We start from the raw sequence: 21,026 nt of genomic DNA, 5'->3' as shown, positions 1-21,026 counted from the left end.
CAAACACAAGACAAATGGCCCCTCCAACAGCAGTATATAGTATGTCATTGGGGTTATCAAATGGGCACCCTCATTTACCGATGTTTCGTTAAGTTAGGCCCGCAACACCTCATGAAGGCTTAACAGTGAAACCAGCGTCCTGGAGACACTCCCCTCCATGCTGCCACCATATTACCACATTGAAATATCCAATACCCAAAATACTCTTAACCAGCCCAGGCATGGTCAAGGTTGGCTAGGTTGGCCCGTCCCGTTGATGTAAGACAAAATGGAAATATTTTGTTGTGAAATGACTGGAGACTGTGCAGGGTAGGAGCAAGGCCAAGGTGTGTGTGTGTGTGTGTGTGTGTGTGTGTGTGTGTGTGTGTGTGAAGTGACTGGAAACAGTGCAGGGTAGGAGCAAGGCCAACGGCAAAAGCAGCACTAAACCCAACTAACCCAACAGGTCCTGAGAGAGTGTGTGTGTGTGTGTGGGTGTGTGTGTGTTTAAATGTGTGTAAATATGATGTTTCTCTGTAACCCAACTGGTCCTGAGAGAGTGTGTGTGTGTGTGTGTGTTTAAATGTGTGTAAATATGATGTTTCTCTGTAACCCAACAGGTCTTGAGAGAATCTCGGAGTGCCCTGGCTGAGGTCAAAGGTCGTCTCGATCACATGGACACATGGAGTGAGAAGCAAAGTGTCATGGCCCAGGTGGCCAAGGAGTGTGTGTCGCAGGAGGATGTGTGTGTGTTGGTAGACGCGTGTGTGTCACAGGAGGACGTGTGTGTGTCGCAGGAGCATGTGTGTGTGTTGCAGGAGGATGTGTGTGTGTCGGTAGACGCGTGTGTGTTGGTGGAAGATGTGTGTGTGTTGCAGGAGGATGTGTGTGTGTCGCAGGAGGATGTGTGTGTGTCAGTAGACGCGTGTGTGTCGCAGGAGGATGTGTGTGTATCGCAAAAGGATGTGTGTGTGTCGGTAGACGCGTGTGTGTCGGTAGACGCGTGTGTATCGCAGGAGGATGTGTGTGTGTCGCAGGAGGATGTGTGTGTATCGCAGGAGGATGTGTGTGTGTTGGTAGACGCGTGTGTATCGCAGGAGGATGTGTGTGTGTTGGTAGACGCGTGTGTGTCGCAGGAGGATGTTCCTAAGGAGCAGCAGGATGTGGAGACCAGCAGGAGGGTCAGTGCGGAGTCCAGCAGGAGGGTCAGTGCAGAGACCAGGCAGCTACTCCTTGTTCACCAGGTGGGGGCGCTGTCTCTGCCCAGCCAGTTGCACTCTCTTACTATCCTCACTGGGGTGTGTTTATGTGTGTGTGTTTGTGTGTGTATGTGTGTGTTTATGTGTGTATGTGTGTGTTTGTGTGTGTATGTGTGTGTGTTTGTGTGTGTGTGCCATTTGCACTCTCTTACTATCCTCACTGGGGTGTGTGTGTTTGTGTATGTGTGTGTTTGTGTGTGTATGTGTGTGTGCCATTTGCACTCTCTTACTATCTTCACTGGGGTGTTTGTGTGTGTTTGTGTGTGTGTGTGTGTGTGTGTGTGTGTGTGTGTGTGTGTATGCGTGTGTGTGACTGCTGTTCCAGTGTTCTGCTGTGTCTCTCGGATTTTGCAAATTAGTGGTAATATCCTTATTTATTTAAAGGTCACTGTGAGATTGGAGCTTGCCCACCCCTCTCTCATATCAGGATGACCGCAAGAAAAACGACTAGGCAACTCAAGACTAAAGTGAAGCGGGTGCGAGTTTTATTTACAGTGCAGTAGCAGTGATTAACAAAAGAGAAAACAAAAACTGAGAATAAACGGAAAACAAAACCGGTCTCAATCAGGCAACACAAATATAACTACAACAAAAGACTGTTTAGAGAACGATCACGATCACACTTTTTCTTGCACTTACTTCACTGCACAGCTTCACAGCAAGCGTGCTTTCCCCTTGCTCTCCCTCCCCAAATGAAAACCCCTGCCCTTTTGAAGGGCTCACAATCTACCCGAGAGCAGTGATTGGACAGACAATAAACCAATCCGAAAATGGCATTACAAAAACCTTTAAAAACACACATTTGGAAGTACATACAAATTATCACAATATCCCCAGAAAATAGCTTTTAAAAAGTAGAAAACATAAATCCCAAATTTACTTATTTTAGTATACTGTATGCATGAAATAAAGCTACAAAACAATCTCACATATCACCATGACAACCAAAGTTTAGCCACTGAACCGACAGTGGTTAAGAACATTGGTTCCGCAAGCTCGGTTTCCCCACGGACCATTCTGATGGAACACCCACTGGCAGCGGTGAGTGAGAAATGTTTGTTTGTAGTGCAATGAACTATTGTGTTGGCGAGTGGAATATGGGACGAGACAACTGGTACCTGCGTTACTACAACGATGGTAAGTACATGTTTTAACTGAGAAATGTGTGTGTGTGACGTGTGCATTTTCGCGATAGTCAGCTTAAAAGGAAAAAAGTTTGAATACGGTGTGTAGGAGATGCTAACAGGTGTCTGGGTCTATGTGTGTGTGCGGGAGTGTGCTGGCGTGTCAATGGGAGTGTCTGTGCGTGTCGGGAGGTGTGTGTGAGTGTAGAAAGGATGTGTCGCTGGCGTTTTGGTGAAAAATGTCACTACCACACATCTTCATTTTTCACATTTCCTCCCCCTTCTGTTGGCTCGCCATGGTGGTGGCGAGACAGGAAGTCCGCAACAGGGTTCTGTGACCCCGCCCTGTACCTCACAGTAAACCTAAAAGGTTGCAACGACAAAAACCACCGAGTGATTCGAGCATTCGAGTCTTTCATTCGGCCCAGCCATTGTAGGGCCCTGTGATCAGTCTCCAAAAGAAAGTCTCTACTCAGCAGGTAGTATTTAAAGGTCTCTAGTGGCCACTTTACAGCCAGGCACTCAAGCTCCACCACGGAGTACCTGGTCTCGCGAGGGAAGAGCTTGCGGCTTATATAAGCCCCTGAAGAAGGACTGCCCCCAGCCCAACCCCAGAGGCATCAGTCTGAACTGTGAATGTCTGTTCAAAATCTGGGCTCTGTAGAACAGGCTCAGCAACCAGAGCCCCTTTCAGGTCCTGGAAGCCCGCCGCGTGCACCTCTCCCCACTTTCGACCTTGGCTGACCCCGACTTGCCCAGTCAGGTCTGTGAGGGGTGCAGCACGGGAAGCGAAGTTGGGTATGAATCTCCGGTACCAACCGGCGAGACCCAAGAAAGATCGGACGTCCTTCTTTGTCTTTGGCCGAGGACAGTCTCGGACCGCCCCAACTTTGTCTTTCTGGGGCCTAATGACCCCCCTTGCCCGATGATGTGGCCCAGGTATCGCACCTCCTGCTGGGCCAGAGAGCACTTTTTCGCTGAATGGTCAGCCCAGCCTCGCTGATCCGGCCGGAACACCTGCCCAGGTGTTCAAGGTGCTCACTCCAGGTGGCGCTCCAGACTACCACGTCATCCAGATAGGCCGCTGCGTAACCGCCCGTGCCCTCCAGGACACGGTCCATCAGCCTCTGGAAGGTTGCTGGCGCCCCCTGCAAGCCAAAGGGCATGGTGGTGAACTGGTACAGCCCCTGCGGAGTCTGAAAAGGCTGTGTGCAGCTTTGCCTCCTCTGCCAGGGGCACCTGCCAATACCCCCTGCAGAGGTCCAGCGTGGTGATGTAGGACGCCCTCCCAAGCCCCTCAATCAGGTCCTCCAGCCTGGGCATTGGGTAGGCGTCAAAGGTGGACTGTGCGTTCAACTGCCTGAAGTCAATGCAGAAGCGTATGCTCCAGTCCTTCTTCGGGACCAGCACAACTGGACTGCTCCAGCTGCTGCTGGACCTCTCGATCACGCCCAGCTGCTTCATCACCTCCAGCTCCTCCTGCAGAGTGGGAAGCAGCCGCTCTGGGATGCGGTACATGTGTTGCCGCACTGGCGTAGTGTCCTTCAGCAGCAGGTCGTGTTCCACCAGCTGCGTCCGTCCCGGCTGCTCAGAAAACAGGCCAGGAGGAACGATGGCCTTCAATTCCTGCGCCTGCTGAGCCGTCAAGTGGGAAATCTCAGGGTCAGTTGGTGAAACTGCTGACGGGAAGAACTGCTCTGGTGGCTCTACATCACCCTGCACGTCCTGCACCATCAGCTGCTGGCTGGGCACTTCTTCCCGGTCCCGCCACTCCTTGAGCAGGTTTACGTGGAACGCCTGCTTGGTCTTTCGACGCCCCGGCATCTCCAGCTCATACGTCACAGGCCCCAACTGACGTGTCACCCGGTATGGTCCTTGCCACCGGGCCAGCAGCTTGTTCTCGGTGGTCGGCAGCAACAGCAGGACCTGCTGCCCAGGCGCGAAGCTCCTCTGCCTCGCCCTCTGGTCATACCACCGAGCCTGGATCTGCTGGGCCTTTGTCATGTTGTCCTCCACGATGGTCGCCATCTCCTCCATCTTCTGTCGCATCTTCAAGACATACGAGAGCACACTGTCCTGCTCCTGGGGTTTCGGGGTCACCCAGGTGTCGCGCAGAAGATCCAGTGGGCCCCGGACCTGGCGCCCATACAGGAGCTCGAACGGGAAGAAACCAGTGGATGCCTGTGGTACCTCCCTGTAGGCAAACAGGAGGTATGGCAACCACTGGTCCCAGTCTTTGCCATTGTCCGCCACAAACTTCTTGAGCGTGGCCTTCAGGGTCTGGTTATACCGCTCCACCAGCCCATCAGTCTGGGGATGGTAGGGAGTGGTCCTTATCCCCTTAATTCCCAGTAAACTATAAACTTGCCTCAATGTTTTTGACAGAAATGCAGTACCTTGGTCAGTGAGGATTTCGTGTGGTATGCCTACCCTAGAGATCAGTTGGAGAAGTGCACGTGCAACTGAACCTGCTGTGATTTTGCGTAGTGGGAATGCTTTGGGGTAGCGTGTTGCATAGTCACACATTACAAGGATAAATCTGTGACCTGAGCGTGTTCTCTCAAGGGGTCCCACTATATCCATCCCTAACCTCTGAAAGGGAACACCAATGATGGGTAGTGGATGCAAAGGGGAAGGTTTAGCTTTGTGTTTACTGGTCAGTTGACAGATGGAACATGAACGACAGTAACGTAGGACATCAGTGTACATGCCTGGCCAGTGAAAACGCTGCGCTATCCTCTCCAGTGTCTTAACAGTGCCCAGGTGTCCTGCCCATGGTATGTCATGCCCCAAACACAGCACCTTATCTCTGAGACATTTTGGGACAACAATCTGCTCAACAGCGGCATCTTTTGGTTGGTGGTACAGCAAGTCATCTTTGACAAAATAAAACTCTCCATTAAGATCAGCAGACTCTCCTGTCTTAACACCATCAATCTCAGTAACCTTAGAGAAAGCATTTTTCAACGACTCATCACTTTTCTGTAAGTCCCTTAAATTACTCGGTGGCTTCCACACATCTTTCAAATCACCATCCGGCTTTGGTAGTTGGCCTACAGATTTCTCTGTTGTCCCCTGCATTTTAGCTAACCTGCGCTGTCTGCATGTCTTAGGCGTTTTACATACTGCAGGGAGGTCAATATCCAGGTCAATGTCAGTCTGACTGTATGGCAACATATCACAGACAGCCTTCGTTGCTTCATCATCTGCTGACTGCTTAGCCTGCGCTCTGGTCACCACCATGCTGACTGGCTGCACTGACTGCACAAGCTCAGGCAAAATCACAACATCCTGCCCCAACACTACAGGATAGCGTAGCCCACTCACAATGCCTGCTCTCAACAAAAAAGCTTGCCCCTGAACTTCCAGTCTAATGTCAGCAACTGGGTACACATGTTCATCTCCATTAACACAACACACTCTCAGCTGCCCTTTCCCCAAATCCTCTGATGTGTCTATGAGGTGTGGCTGGACTAGAGTGTGTGTGCTACCAGTGTCCAGGAATGCATGTGTAGATATGTCATTCACAGTTACAGGGACTGTTTGTACTCTGGACAATGCATCGTCAGCTCCCTCTTCGGGTCTTAACACACTACAAAAGCCGGACCCATGGCCTTTCCTTACTGGGCAATCTCGGGCAATGTGACCGGGTTTACTGCAGTGGTGACATAACACATGTGGTCTTGGTGGTGTAGCTGTAGGGGCTGGGTGTCTAGGTGGCGGGGTGTAGGGACGTGTAGGTGGCCTTGGTGGTGTGGTGTAGGGTGAAGTGTAGGTGTGCTGTGGTGCTCTGACCTGTCCTAACCCCCTAGGACCAACTCCCCCACCAGGAACACCAGACTTACCGCCCGCGGCTGGCCGGTTGAAGTTCTGGTTGCGGAACGTCTTTGGTCCAGGTCGAGCTGCCAGGAACGCCTCCACCAGTTCTGCCACCTTCTGGCCTGTGGCTGGGTTGTGCTCTTTGACCCAGACCCGGATGTCATGGGCTAGGGTGCGCAGATACTGCTCCAGAATGAAGAGCTCTCCTATCTGCTCCACCGTCTTCTCTGCTGGTCTCACCCACTTCCTGTAGAGGTCCCTCAGGCGGTCATACAGCTCCCGTGGGGTCTCTCCTGCTCTCCAGTCTGGATCCCGGAACCTTTGTCGGTAAGTCTCTCCATTAATTTCATATTTCGCCAGGATAGCCGTCTTCACTTGGTCATACCCCATGGCGTTTTGCATGTCCATTGCCACGTACGCTGCTCGGGCTCTACCTGTAAGATACGGCACCAGGTAAACGGCCCAATCAGCTCTTGGCCATCTGTAGGCCGTGGCGAGTCTCTCAAATGTCATCAGGTATTGTTCGACGTCATCCCCCTCTTCGAGCTTCGGCACTATGGCCCTTGTCCAAGAAACTGGAGTCATCACGGCTGGGCCAGATGCCGGGGGTGGCACTGCTTGCCGTGCTGGAGGCCATCTAGGAGCTGCCACAGGAGACACTGGGGCTGCTGGTGCTGGTACTGGCACTGGAACTGGCCCTTCTGGTGCTGGCGCTGGTTCTGCTGCTGCTGCAGCTGCTTGGAAGCCTGGGGGTGGCACTACCAAGTTGCGCGATGGTCCATCCTGCAGTGGATCTCTGGCGCCGTCATCACCTGGTTGCCTTCGCCACTCTGCTGGACTCCGCCGTTCCCTCTCCAGCTCATCGTGGACATTGTTCAGCTGGATCTGCACACTGCGCCATCGCCTTTCTTGCTTGAGGGCCTCCTGCTGCTGGTCTTGAATGGACTGCTGAAGGAGATTGAAGAGCACGCCCATGTCCAGCGTCTGTGGAACTGCTGTTGCTCCACCCTTGGCACCTTCTGTCTGCTCACCAGCATCTGGATGCTCCTCTTCCTCCTCAGCTGTGTGTCCCTCCGTGGCATCTCGGGGTAGGCGCCGATATGCCATGCTTGGCAGTCTGCCTGTCGTCTTCTTCAACGTCTTCTTTCGAGGCGCCACTGTCGCCACTTCTGACACCACCTGTGAGATTGGAGCTTGCCCACCCCTCTCTCATATCAGGATGACCGCAAGAAAAACGACTAGGCAACTCAAGACTAAAGTGAAGCGGGTGCGAGTTTTATTTACAGTGCAGTAGCAGTGATTAACAAAAGAGAAAACAAAAACTGAGAATAAACGGAAAACAAAACCGGCCTCAATCAGGCAACACAAATATAACTACAACAAAAGACTGTTTAGAGAACGATCACGATCACACTTTTTCTTGCACTTACTTCACTGCACAGCTTCACAGCAAGCGTGCTTTCCCCTTGCTCTCCCTCCCCAAATGAAAACCCCTGCCCTTTTGAAGGGCTCACAGTCTACCCGAGAGCAGTGATTGGACAGACAATAAACCAATCCGAAAATGGCATTACAAAAACCTTTAAAAACACACATTTGGAAGTACATACAAATTATCACAATATCCCCAGAAAATAGCTTTTAAAAAGTAGAAAACATAAATCCCATATTTACTTATTTTAGTATACTGTATGCATGAAATAAAGCTACAAAACAATTACTCACATATCACCATGACAACCAAAGTTTGCGCCACTGAACCGGACAGTGGTTAAGAACATTGGTTCCGCAAGGGCTCCGGTTTCCCCACGGACCATTCTGATGGAACACCCATTGGCAGCGGTGAGTGAGAAATGTTTGTTTGTAGTGCAGTGAACTATTGTGTTGCGAGTGGAATATGGGACGAGACAACTGGTACCTCATGTTGCTCGCAACGATGGTAAGTACATGTTTTAACTGAGAAATGTGTGTGTTTGTGGCGTGTGCATTTTCGCGATAGCAGCTTAAAAAAAAAAAAAAGTTTGAATACGGTGTGTAGGGAGATGCTAACAGGTGTCTGGGTCTATGTTATTGTGGGGAGTGTGCTGGCGTGTCAATGGGAGTGTCTGTGGTGTCGGAGGTGTGTGTGAGTGTAGAAAGGATGTGTCGCTGGCGTTTTGGTGAAAAATGTCACTACCACACATCTTCATTTTTCACAGTCACATTCACTGAGAAACCGTTTAATACTTGTTACTTTCGAAATACTATAGCTCACTCCAAGTTGCATGTGCATGCTGCACGTGAAAATGATCTTCTACCCCCATTGCCCGGATTAGCCAATGAAAGAAAATACACGGAAAAACAAGCGAATCAGAAAGAGCCCTTCCCAATGACGCCGAAGGGAAACTGACTATTCATGGCCTCGCCCACCTTGGCTTGTGACCGCCTACAGGAAGACGGGAAGATTTTGCGGCTAGGGGATTGTCTCTCTGCGGCTAGTAGGAGATAACAGCAAGTTGCCAACATGGCAGAAAAAAAATTGTGCCTGTTTTATTTCTGGCAATAATACATCAATGTTGCATGTCTTGCCTTAGAAACATGAGTTGAGGAAGAAATGGTTCGGATTTATCGTTGGAACACCACCACCGAAGTAGTGCAACATTAGTTCTGTGTTCCAATCATTTCCAACACTCACTACCTTAGAAAGTGGTTTTGCATCGATGTTCTGAAAACCTGGTTCTGTACCGTCATGACGATCGACCACCAGCTCACAGGCTGTAAGTACAAACAAACTTTTCCACCTAACGTCTGTTACAAAATAGCATGTTCATATTCTTCACGTTAGCATGCATGAAAAAGGTACAAGCTAGGCTTAGGCTAGCCTATATTACAGGAAGCTACACCAGGCACGTAACTGAAGTGTTCTGTTCGCGACGTGTAAAATCAGAGAATGCCTAATAGGAAGGGCTCTGGTAAAATCCATTAGAGGAATGGTCTATTTTCCCGAACGTAGCCTACAGGCCACTAACACGCCAGGTGTAGCTACTTCCATTGATTAGGCCTATTGGAAGCTAATTGTTGCAGGACATAACGCGAACGGAATGCTTCAGTTACGTGCCTGGTGTAGCTACACTCATAAGAAACTGACCACACTACCCAGAGATTTAGCTTGTTGAACCTATAATCTTCTAACCTAAGCGTTAAACCACAAATAATAATATTAGCAACAATATTTTATGCTCAACTAAGTACGGGTATTGTTCTAGTCTAAATCAAAATCAAAAACACAATACCCCTGCACTATTAGGCTAAGTTGCTATCACTAGAGCTCAGGTATTGACACTTCAGTCTAATTTATGTCTTCTTGCCATTATTACATTGACATACAATGATGTTTTGTTTGATTACTTGCTGTTTACTTAGTGTTTTGTATGTCTTCCAGAGCACATCCTCATGACAGGCTACACAGCTTTCTAGCCTACATTAGGTCATCACGTTAGAAGCAAAGGTTTGTGATCTAACTTTTATTGTTGTGCTAGTTAGTTTCTAAAAGTCTTTTTCTAGTAGGCTAATACAGGTTCTTATGTGCTCGTCAATGTTTTGGAAAGTCAATTCATGGGTTTCTTCAGGTCACTTTCCACCGGTGTATAAAATCAAGCACCTCGATTATGAATGCAGACTGCATGGTGCTTGATTAATACACCTGTGTAAATGGACCTGATGAAACCCATGAATTGCATAACAGATAGAATTGATATTACCGAATGTCTTCTTGTGGGTATGCTACTTAGTACATCATACACCTTACCACAGTCACTAAAATATTTTTTGTTTCCATTGTGCCAGTACAGTTTTGTGAGATAGTGAATGTCCTGTGTACTATTAGTATCTTGTAACTTGACAGTAATACACATTTATTTACTTTAGGTACCCAAACAGAATACTTCATGAAAAGTATGAGTATTGATACAAGCACTTCGGATACACCATGGGCATGGGGGCCTGCTACCTCTACTGCCATCAAGCCTGTTCATCCAAGGCCAGCTAGAAGACCTCGGGTTGATCAAGAGGAGGAGGAGGATGATGGCGACATCTCCACAATAACACCTGATGGCTCCACCCCATGGCCCAGCTTAATCAAAGAGCAATGTAATAAAATCATCACAGCCAACGAATGTGTTTTGTGTGTTGTCCCTTCGGATCCCCAGGACAATACAAGCCGAAACAACAACTCAGACCTTTTTCCCTAAATAATCCCAGCACCATTTTACAAAGGATCTGTAGGCCAGATGTCTGCATCGTCTGGCAAAAAGAGGACATTGTTAATTCTGTGCATAGTTTGGATGTTCTTGTTTTGTGTTTGCATTATTTTAATAGACTGCAATATTACTATTTGTCAGTGTTTCACGGACCACCTAGCAAAAAAAACAGTAGACCTACTTCAACAGTATATTACACAATAGGCCTTCTTACTGAACCACCTTGCTTATTGTCTTTGCACCTTGCTTATGGTGTTAGAGGATTCATATGATTTAAACTGACATAGGTTACATCAGTGTTGCAGAACTGTTTGGATTTACATACAAGTTGGTTCAATATTGCAAACAACTCATCTATTATATTTTACCACATCTACTTGTGGAACACTTGAGATAGCTTGTGGACCACACTTTGAGTACCACTGCTGTATGTAAATATAATAAAGTTGTTTATAGAAAATTGACCTGTTTTGTATATTTGTTTTAGAAGTTTCATCAGTTTTTGTCCCTTTTAAGCTAAAGGTTTATCTTACCTTTCATATCTTCTGTCTCACAGAGGGCCATAGTCGTCATAGTCGAATGTTTAGTGCATTTTGAAGGGAGTACATTATGCTACGGCAGACTGGTTCTAATCCTGGGTACAGGGTCATACAGACAACAGGGGTACTGGTGTTACCCATTTTTCTAACCACATGAGCAATCCCCTTACGAAAAAGTTGTATAGGAATCTTATAGTATTTGGGGCAAAATATTATAGTAATCTTATAATTGGGACATACTGTAGAAGTACTACTAATAACTCTATAATATCCTGTAACCGCTATAGTTTTTCTATAGTAGTCTTATAGTACCTATAGTATGTCCAAATACTATAGTATTCCTATAAGATTACTGTAATATTTAGTCCCAAAATACTATAAGATTCCTATAGTAGGCTACTTTTTCTGTCATACGTGACAGAAAACAACTTGAGTAGGCTAACCTCTGCCAATGTCAGGCTATCATAGTTCTCATTACCGGAGAAGTCTTGCAGCACACATTCTCTGCTTCTGTAGGCATTCTGGTACAATTCCAGCAAAATATAGCTAGGTAGGCGTGTTTGCATTTAGATCTATATATGTATTGGGCTATGACCAAGTGGTCTTTCAATGATAGTATCATGGAATTCAAACCATAACTATCTAGCTATTCCGATAGCATTAGCAGGCTAGGTCAGTGGCTGAACTGCATTTAGGGTGCTTACCTGTGTTGTGAAGTAAAATATCTACTAGGAAGATTGCAAAGACTTTTGACTGTGTAAAGAAATAGGTCTTTATTTTAAAATGTTTCCAACTGTTTATTACTTGAAAGCAAGATGACAATTGTCACAAACGTTTACCTCTTTTAGGAGAAATTTTAAGCTGACAGGCAATTGTTACCATTCTATTAAACCAACGTTTACCGACAAACGATCAGGAAGCGGTTCTTCTTCCTACTCGAACACTAGGATCAAACACACGAAGTTGTATCTCCGAAGACATTTTCTGCAACAGTTTTGACTCGAGTTTTAGCCAGGTTTTAGCACTGTAAAGTTGAATATGGAGCATAGCACAGGCAGAATCGGATGAGGACGCACTGGAGGAAGCGTCACAGTACTGTTAGCCAATCAGAGGTGAATTCATTAGCATGTCATTAATATTCATGACTAGAGGCGAAATCCAGTCGTTCCTCCCCGCCCACCTTCCCCACCAAACTAGAACAGCATGAAACAGACGCAGGAGCATTTTTTTCACCAAAACCGGCTCACAGGGCATTCATCAATACTACAGACCACTGCAAAATTAACGAAAAAACGATGAGATGAGACCTTTTAAAGTATTTTCGGTAAAAACAGTATAGCGTACATATCGTACACCCGACAGGAACTTTTGGACATCGGTTCCTGCAATCCCGACATCTTCATCAGCATAATACCAGAGAATGCTAGATCAGCGAGACCCACGAACTCCGCCACACCAATTGAAAGGAACTTCAGACGCCCAGAAAATGTAAACACAGGGACTCTCGTGGAGGAGTTTGAGTGAGGCTAAAGCTAACGCCACATTGACTCGCTCTTCCAAGCCTTTTCCTCGCCGATGTTCGCTCCCTGGTGAACAAAATGGATGAACTGCGGATCACCACACACAGAATGGTTATGGACTGCAACATATTGATTCACACAGAAACTTGGCTTAACAGCGAAATACCAAACAACGCTATGGAGCTAACTGGACGCTCCATTCTCTGTGCCAACAAAACAGCTGACTCAGGTAAGACTTCATCAAAATGTATAATGCCCCACAAGAGGAGATAATATTTTATACCAAGTTTACATAAACATAGCTGATGCCTACAAAGCTGCTCCCCTCCCCCACCTAGGACACTCAGATCACCTCTCATTGTTTCTACTGCCCAAGTACTCAGCACTCATCAAACGTGTGAAACCAACAGTGAGGGCAGTCAAAGTGTGAAACCCACACGTGTGAAACCAACAGTGACTTCAGCAGCAACACTTCAGCAGCATTTTGAAAACACTGACTGGAGAGTGTTTGCAACTCAGGCCACCCATGACTTCCACACGGACATTGATTCATATGCCTCCTCCATTCTGGACTGTATCAACTCCAACATCAACAGTGTCACCACCCGGACTACGGATTATGACTTTCCCTAATCAGAAGCCATGGATGAACAGTGACGTCAGACTTCTGCTGAAGGCACAAGACATCGCATTCAGATCAGGGGATGCTCATGCCCCACAATAGGACGTAATGCATGTAAGGCTGCTGGTCTTGATGGTATCCCCAGACCTGAGCCTGTGCAGTGCAGCTGACTGAGGTTTGGACTGACATATTTAATCTGTGACCAGCCCAGGCAGCTGTCCCCGCGTGCAGGTGCCAAAAACACTCCACTACAACAAGCCTCAATGACTTCCATCCAGTCACACTCACCCCCAGCTCAGCATTCAACACCATCATCCCCTCCAAACTGATCACCAAAATCAGTAAACTGGGCATCAACACCTCCCTCTGTAACTGGATTCTGGACTTCCTAACCAACAGACCTCAGTCTGTTAGGTTAGATAACCACACCTCCTCAACCATCACCCTGAACACTGGCGTACCACAGGGATGTGTGCTGAGCCCTCTCCTCTACTCCCTCTTCACCTACGACTGCACACCTGTACATGGCTCTAACACCATTGTCAAGTTTGCAAATGACACTACGGTGACTGGTCTCATCAGCAACAATGATGAGATGGCTTACAGGGAGGAGGTCCAGCACCTAACATCGTGGTGCACTGATAACAACCTGGCTCTCAACACCAAGAAGACCAAAGAGCTCATTGTGAACTTCGGGAAGTCTAAAGCTAGCACACACACCCCCATTCTCACCAATGAGACTGAGGTGGAGCATGTCACCAGCTTCAAGTTTCTGGACGTCCACATCTCTGAGGACCTCTCGTGGACCCTCAACACCTCTACCCTGATCAAAAAAGCTCACCAGCGTCTCTTCTTTCTGAGGAGACTAAAGAAGGTTCATCTGTCTCCTCCTCAGATCTTAGTGAACTTCTACCGCTGCACCATTGAGAGCATCCTCACCAACTGTGTCACAGTTTGGTATGGCAACTGCTCTGCCCACGACCGGAAAGCACTGCAGAGGGTGGTGAAAACTGCCCAACGCATCACCAGTTCCTCACTCCCCTCCATCGAGGCCATCCAGGGCAAGCGATGCTTGCGTAAGGCGCGCATCATCAAAGACTGTTCTCACCCCTACCACAGACTGTTCACCCCACTCCCCTCCGGGAGGCGTTACAGGTCTCTCCGCATCCGAACCAGCAGGTTTAGAGGAAGCTTCTTTCCTGTGGCTGTCATTCTACTTAACTGTAGCTCTGCATCTGGTGACATCCAACCAACTAAGCCCCCATCACCCCCCGACCGCCTCCGCCTGATGCCTCCTTGTCTGTGCATGTTGAGGTGTCCACGACCATGGCAACCTTGACAGGGACAACGAGGAGGCGGACATTTGGTGCACTTTTCTAGTTAGACACAAACTGCATTTCGTTGTCTTTGTACTTGTACTCGGCACAATGACAATAAAATTGAATCTAATCTTATCTAATCTAATCAATGTTGTTCATAAAGGAACCTACACTGACCCACATATTAGCATTGAGAGCTATTGTCTCCTCAGTCTTCATGAAGGTTGTTCAATTAAAGTTTATCAGTCTATATGAAGTTTTTTTTATTTAAAAGTTTAACACAGTGGTTCTTAACCCTTTTTCAGTGATGTACCCCCTGTGAAATATTTTTTCAGCCAAGTACCCCCTAACCAGCGCAAAGCATTTTTAGTTGAGAAAAAAAAAAGACTAATTTATTAAACTGTGGAACTGATAAATATCAATATATGTATGTATATTTTAAAATCTCATGTACCCCCTAGAGTGCCAGGGGTACGCGTACCCCCATTTGAGAACCACTGGTTTAACACATTGACCCCAGAGCCATCGTAGTTCCTGATACATTGCCACCAGAGTGCTTGTTGTTCCTGTTTGTGTGTGTGTGTGGTGTGTGTTAGGGTGGTGTTTTGTGTGTGTGCTTGTTGTACCTGGACTAATGGAGTTTGTGTAGTTCTGATACATTGCCACCAGAGTGCTTGTTGTTCCTGTTTGTGTGTGTGTGTGTGTGTGTGTGTGTTTGTGTGTGTGTGTGTGTGTGTGTGTGTGTGCTTGTTGTACCTGACTAATGGAGTTTGTGTCTCCAGGTGAAGGACTCAATGCAGCAGATGAAGCTCAAACTGCAGCAGCAGATTCAGCTGACACCCCTGTGTGCCTCCCCTTCCGATACACACACCGCCCTACAGGAGGTCATTGTGAGTACACACAAACACACACAGTCACACACACACACACACACACACACATACGGCCCTCTGCGCCTCCACACACAAACACATACACACACACAAACACATACACACACACACACACACACATTCCTCTGTACCTCAGCGTCTGACCCTAACCCTAACCTTGGCCTCCGTGTTGTGTGGTTGCTGCAGGATGGGAAGCAGAGCTCGGGGCAGCTGGCGTCCAGGCTGGAGGCCCTCTCTGTGGGCCAGAGTGGGCAGGCTGAGAGGGGCGAGCTGGAGCCGCTGGAGGTCAACCTCAGGGAGCACGAGCAGGGGGCAGCAGAGACGCTCACCATTCTGGAGCACCAGCAGGGGGCAGCAGAGACGCTGACCATCCTGGAGGAGCTGATGGCTGCATGGTGCAGGTGAGGAACCCCTTTCCCCTCCTGGTTCTGTGTGGAAGAACACACACCTGGATAAGGTTCTGTGTGGAAGAACACACACCTGGATAAGGTGAGGAACCCCTTTACCTCTCCTCCTACCTGTATGCAGAGTTGGGTCAGATTACTCTGAAATGTAAAATCTATAACTGAGTATAGACTACACGGCAAGTTTTTTAATCCAGTAATGTAATCCATTGGATTAAAAAATTAATGTAATGTAATCTGAATACTTTTGGATACTTATGGATAACTTCAATATAAAATACTCAAAAATGAAATACATGGATACCTGGATAAGGTTAGGAACCTCCTCCTGCATCTCTACAGAAGAACACACACCTCTTTCACACACCTCTTTCCCTCTCCACACACCTGGATATGGTTAGGTCTCCACACACACCTGGATAACACCTGGATATGGTTAGGGTCTCCACACACCTGGATATGGTTAGGGTCTCCACACACCTGGATAGGGTAAGGGTCTCCACACACACCTGGATAGGGTTAGGGTCTCCACACACCTGGATAGGGTAAGGGTTACCACACACACCTGGATATGGTTAGGGTCTCCACACACCTGGATATGGTAAGGGTTACCACACACACCTGGATAGGGTTAGGGTCTCCACACACACCTGGATATGGTTAGGGTCTCCACACACCTGGATAGGGTTAGGGTCTCCACACACACCTGGATATGGTTAGGGTCTCCACACACCTGGATAGGGTAAGGGTTACCACACACACCTGGATAACACCTGGATAGGGTAAGGGGATATGGTTACTCACACACACCTGGATATGGTTAGGGTCTCCACACACACCTGGATATGGGGGTCTCCACACACCTGGATAGGGTAAGGGGTTACCACACACACCTGGATATGGTTAGGGTCTCCCACACCCGGATAGGGTTAGGTCACCTGGATATGGTTAGGGTCTCCACACACCTGGATATGGTTAGGTCTCCACACACCCTGGATATGGGGTAAGGGTCCACACACACCTGGATAACACCTGGATAGGGTAAGGGTTACCACACACACCTGGATATGGTTAGGGTCTCCACACACCTGGATAGGGTAAGGGTCTCCACACACCTGGATATGGTTAGGGTCTCCACACACACCTGGATATGGTTAGGGTCTCCACACACCTGGATAGGGTAAGGGTTACCACACACACCTGGATATGGTTAGGGTCTCCACACACCTGGATAGGGTAAGGGTTACCACACACACCTGGATATGGTTAGGGTCTCCACACACCTGGATAGGGTAAGGGTTGCCACACACACCTGGATATGGGTTAGGGTCTCCACACACCTGGATAGGGGTCCACACACACCTGGATATGGTTAGGGTCTCCACACACCTGGATGGGTAGTAGGTTACCACACACACCTGGATATGGTTAGGGTCTCCACACACCTGGATAGGGTAAGGGTTACCACACACACCTGGATATGGTTAGGGTCTCCACACACCTGGATAGGGTAAGGGTTACCACACACACCTGGATATGGTTAGGGTCTCCACACACCTGGATATGGTTAGGGTCTCCACACACACCTGGATAACACCTGGATATGGTTAGGGTCCACACACACCTGGATATGGTTAGGGTCTCCACACATCTGGATAGGGTAAGGGTTACCACACACACCTGGATAACACCTGGATATGGTTAGGGTCCACACACACCTGGATATGGTTAGGGTCTCCACACACCTGGATATGGTCAAGTTCTCATTCTCAGCGTCTGTGTGTGTTTGTGTTTGTATGTGTGTGTGTGTGCGTGTGTGTGTTTGTGTTCATGTGTGTGTATGTGCATGCGCGTGTGTGTTTGTGTGTGTGTGCGTGTGTCTGTGTGCGTCTGTGTAATGAGAGTTTGTATGAGTTTTTGTGTGAGTTGGTGTGAGTCTTTGACTGTTTGTTGATCTTTTGTGTGGTAATCTGTGTGTGTGTGTGTGTGTGTGTGTGTGTGTGTGTGTGTGGCCTGTGTATGGAGCAGAGGGGAGGGCTCTAGTCGGATGCTGAACCTTCTGCAGGAACATCAGACCCTGAAGTACAACCTTAGAACCATCCTGCAGACTGCTGAGAACCTCACTGCAGGCTACACGGAACCACAGAACCGAGAGGATATCAGGAGAACCCTCTCACAGGTCAGAATGTTCTCACCTCATATGACATTTCACATCTCGTTACATTCTACCTCACATTCTAACCCTAACCCTAACATCACATTGCTAGCCCTTAGCATGGCGCAGTTGCTCATATGTGTGGTCTATGTGTGTGCTAACTCTTAGCACGGCGCAGTGAGATGCTCATATGTGGTCTATGTGTGTGCTAACTCTTAGCACGGCGCAGTGAGATGCTCATATGTGGTCTATGTGTGTGCTAACTCTTAGCACGGCGCAGTGAGATGCTCATGTGTGGTCTATGTGTGTGCTAACCCTTAGCACGGCGCAGTTGCTCATATGTGTGGTCTATGTGTATGCTAGCCCTTAGCATGACACAGTTGCTCATATGTGTGGTCTATGTGTGTGCTAACTCTTAGCACGGCGCAGTGAGATGCTCATGTGTGGTCTATGTGTATGCTAGCCCTTAGCACGGCACAGTTGCTCATATGTGTGGTCTATGTGTATGCTAGCCCTTAGCACGGCACAGTTGCTCATATGTGTGGTCTATGTGTGTGCTAGCCCTTAGCACGGCACAGTTGCTCATATGTGTGGTCTATGTGTATGCTAGCCCTTAGCACGGCGCAGTTGCTCATATGTGTGGTCTATGTGTATGCTAACTCTTAGCACGGCGCAGTGACAGAGAGGATGGTCAGTGCCCAAGAGGAGCTTGACCTCCTCTGCTCTAGGGGCCGACTCTTGCAGATGGAGCTGACCAAAGTGTCAGGCCACCAAGCCCAGGATGTTACAGCAGACACCAATGCTGTTGTGGAACGCTGGTCAAAGGTGAGCTCTGGCAGTCAGACACATCTCACATGTACAGATCCATCCCATAATCCTCATGTTGCCATAGAGAAACAGAGTGCCAGTCTTTTTTTCTTGTCCTTAAGGTCTTTGAGATAATTGATGGCAATGTGGAGCGCTTGACCCAGACGCTGGTGTTGTGGGATGACGTTGTGCAGATTGAGCAGAGCATTGGGCAGTGGTGCTCATCCTCTCTCCCCGTGCTCTGTGGTGGACTCGTCAGCCTGGAAGACATGCAGAGCACAGAGAAGCACCTGTCCGCATTTAAGGTCAAGGTCAACCTAGTCAGAGAAGCACCTGTCCGCATTTAAGGTCAAGGTCAACCTAGTCAGAGAAGCACCTGTCCGCATTTAAGGTCAAGGTCGCACCTGTCCTCATTTAAGGTCAAGGTCAACCTAGTCATTGTCAGTGTAATCCCAGAGTAATTTGACGAGTCAAACATCCCCTCGAGAGCTAGATTACGTTGATCGAAGGGGTGCCAAGTTTGACTGATTTTAGCGCTTCCAGCCCAAAGGCTAACAGTGCAAGTGCTATATTGATCCTTCTGGCTTATAAAAACAGACGAAGTGACTGCACAATATTAACGTCATGTACACAAACCAACGCTGCACACCCATTAATCTCGTTTGAATTACCCGCGAACCCCTGATTGGATAGATATGCCACGTATGTCAGATGAAAGAGGAGACACAGAGATATCATTTGATACCAAGTACATCCTTCTGGGTTATAAAACAGACGAAGTGACAGCAAAATAATAACTTCATATAGCTGGACTTACCCCACGTTTTTGTGGCAAAGCATGTTTATAATCCAACGCTATCGTGTGTTTCTCTACGGCAAAGCATGTTCATAATCCGGTTTTGACATCCTAGCAAATTCCTGCATGGCATCCAATTCAAGGCTTACATTGCATCCCAATTTGTTGAACAAAGAAACACCTTTTTTGCCTTTACTTTGTTCATGGCAATGCAGTAAAGGGTTGAGAATCATTATGGCACACATGCTAACACGCAAACTTGGGTCAAATCAGGTCAGATCAGTTCGTATCATAGATATGGAGCTCGGAAAGGTCATTTTTCATCATTAAATAAAAAATGGCATTTATTTCCATAAATCACACACCAAATATTTCTGTAAATTGCTCAGCCCCAGAGTATTCCTCCAACATGGCAATTATAATGCCCGATTCAGGACAGTCTGGCCTACACACACATGAAATGCATGTAGAGCTATGAGCTTGCTATGGTGAGATACAGGTCAAAATATAAGAATTTTTAATAATAATAATAATACGCTTTTTATATTTTAATTCTTTAAAAATCAAAATAAAATCAATGCTAGCTAAAATCAATCAGCCTAGACTCTGCTGAAAAAAACAATATATATAATATGTGTGTGTGGCACTCACAATGACCAGAATAAATCCTTATGAATAAAGGTAGTGAAAATGCCCTAAAAACAGCTTAGGGTTCTAAGGGTTAAGACAGCTTGTGATGTGTGAATAGAGATTTTACAATTTTCAATTTACAATTTAATATCACTTATAGAGTGCCAAAACATTGCACATGACTCATGGCGCTTTACAGAGTGTTAAACAATCAGAGAAAAGAAGAGAAGAAAAGAAGGCTGATGGGTAATAGGGGAGAATTGGAGATCCATGTAGATAGATAGATAGATAGATAGATAGATAGATAGATAGATAGATAGATACTTTATTGATCCCCAGGGGAAATTCATGTAGATAGAAACCTTTAGCAGATCCACGACTCAAGAGCCTGATCCATCTGCCTAGGGTCAGTACAGAACAGTAAGGTCTGTATACATGATAAATGAATGAGTTAGTTAGGTGTAGAGAATAGAACATGGTGTTTAACGCCACCTGAGGTGTATGTTACAAAGAGGTGGGATAGTTACATATCCAATATGATAATGCATGAATCCTATTTAGTGTCAGAAAGTTCATGTGAGATAATGTTTGTGTATGATGTGTACTGTATGTGTGTGTGTGTGTGATATGTGTGAATAAAGATCATGTGTGTGTGTGTGTGTGTGTGTGTGTGTGTGTGTGTGTGTGTGTGTGTGTGTGTGTGTGTGATCAGGTAGATATGTGTGAATAAAGATCATGTGTGTGTGTGTGTGTGTGTGTGTGTGTGTGTGTGTGTGTGTGTGTGTGTGATCATGTGATCATGTGTGTGTGTGTGCTCAGCTAGAGATAGATGCCATGGATGTGCAGCTGGCTTCTCTACATGAACAACTCACCAAACTCTCCCAGAGAAGAAACAACCAGGAAGTACCCGCTGAGCTGCAGGTAT

General features: G+C 47.3%; 1 protein-coding gene across 1 annotated transcript in view; it reads left to right on the top strand.

Annotated features, from left to right (window-relative positions):
• syne1a (spectrin repeat containing, nuclear envelope 1a) overlaps positions 1–21,026 on the top strand; it is a 302,008-nt gene that overhangs the window by 36,148 nt on the left and 244,834 nt on the right. Inside the window, 8 exon segments of the mRNA XM_048249742.1 lie at positions 600–761; positions 996–1,223; positions 15,199–15,306; positions 15,496–15,710; positions 17,742–17,892; positions 18,535–18,693; positions 18,798–18,980; positions 20,921–21,022. Of these exon segments, the coding sequence (XP_048105699.1) occupies positions 600–761; positions 996–1,223; positions 15,199–15,306; positions 15,496–15,710; positions 17,742–17,892; positions 18,535–18,693; positions 18,798–18,980; positions 20,921–21,022 (1,308 nt within the window).

Source organism: Alosa alosa, chromosome 8 (genome assembly GCF_017589495.1).
Source record: "Alosa alosa isolate M-15738 ecotype Scorff River chromosome 8, AALO_Geno_1.1, whole genome shotgun sequence".
Classification (NCBI taxonomy): domain Eukaryota; kingdom Metazoa; phylum Chordata; class Actinopteri; order Clupeiformes; family Clupeidae; genus Alosa; species Alosa alosa.
The sequence above is the reverse complement of the archived record's forward strand: the minus strand, read 5'-3'. Positions and strand labels throughout refer to the sequence as shown.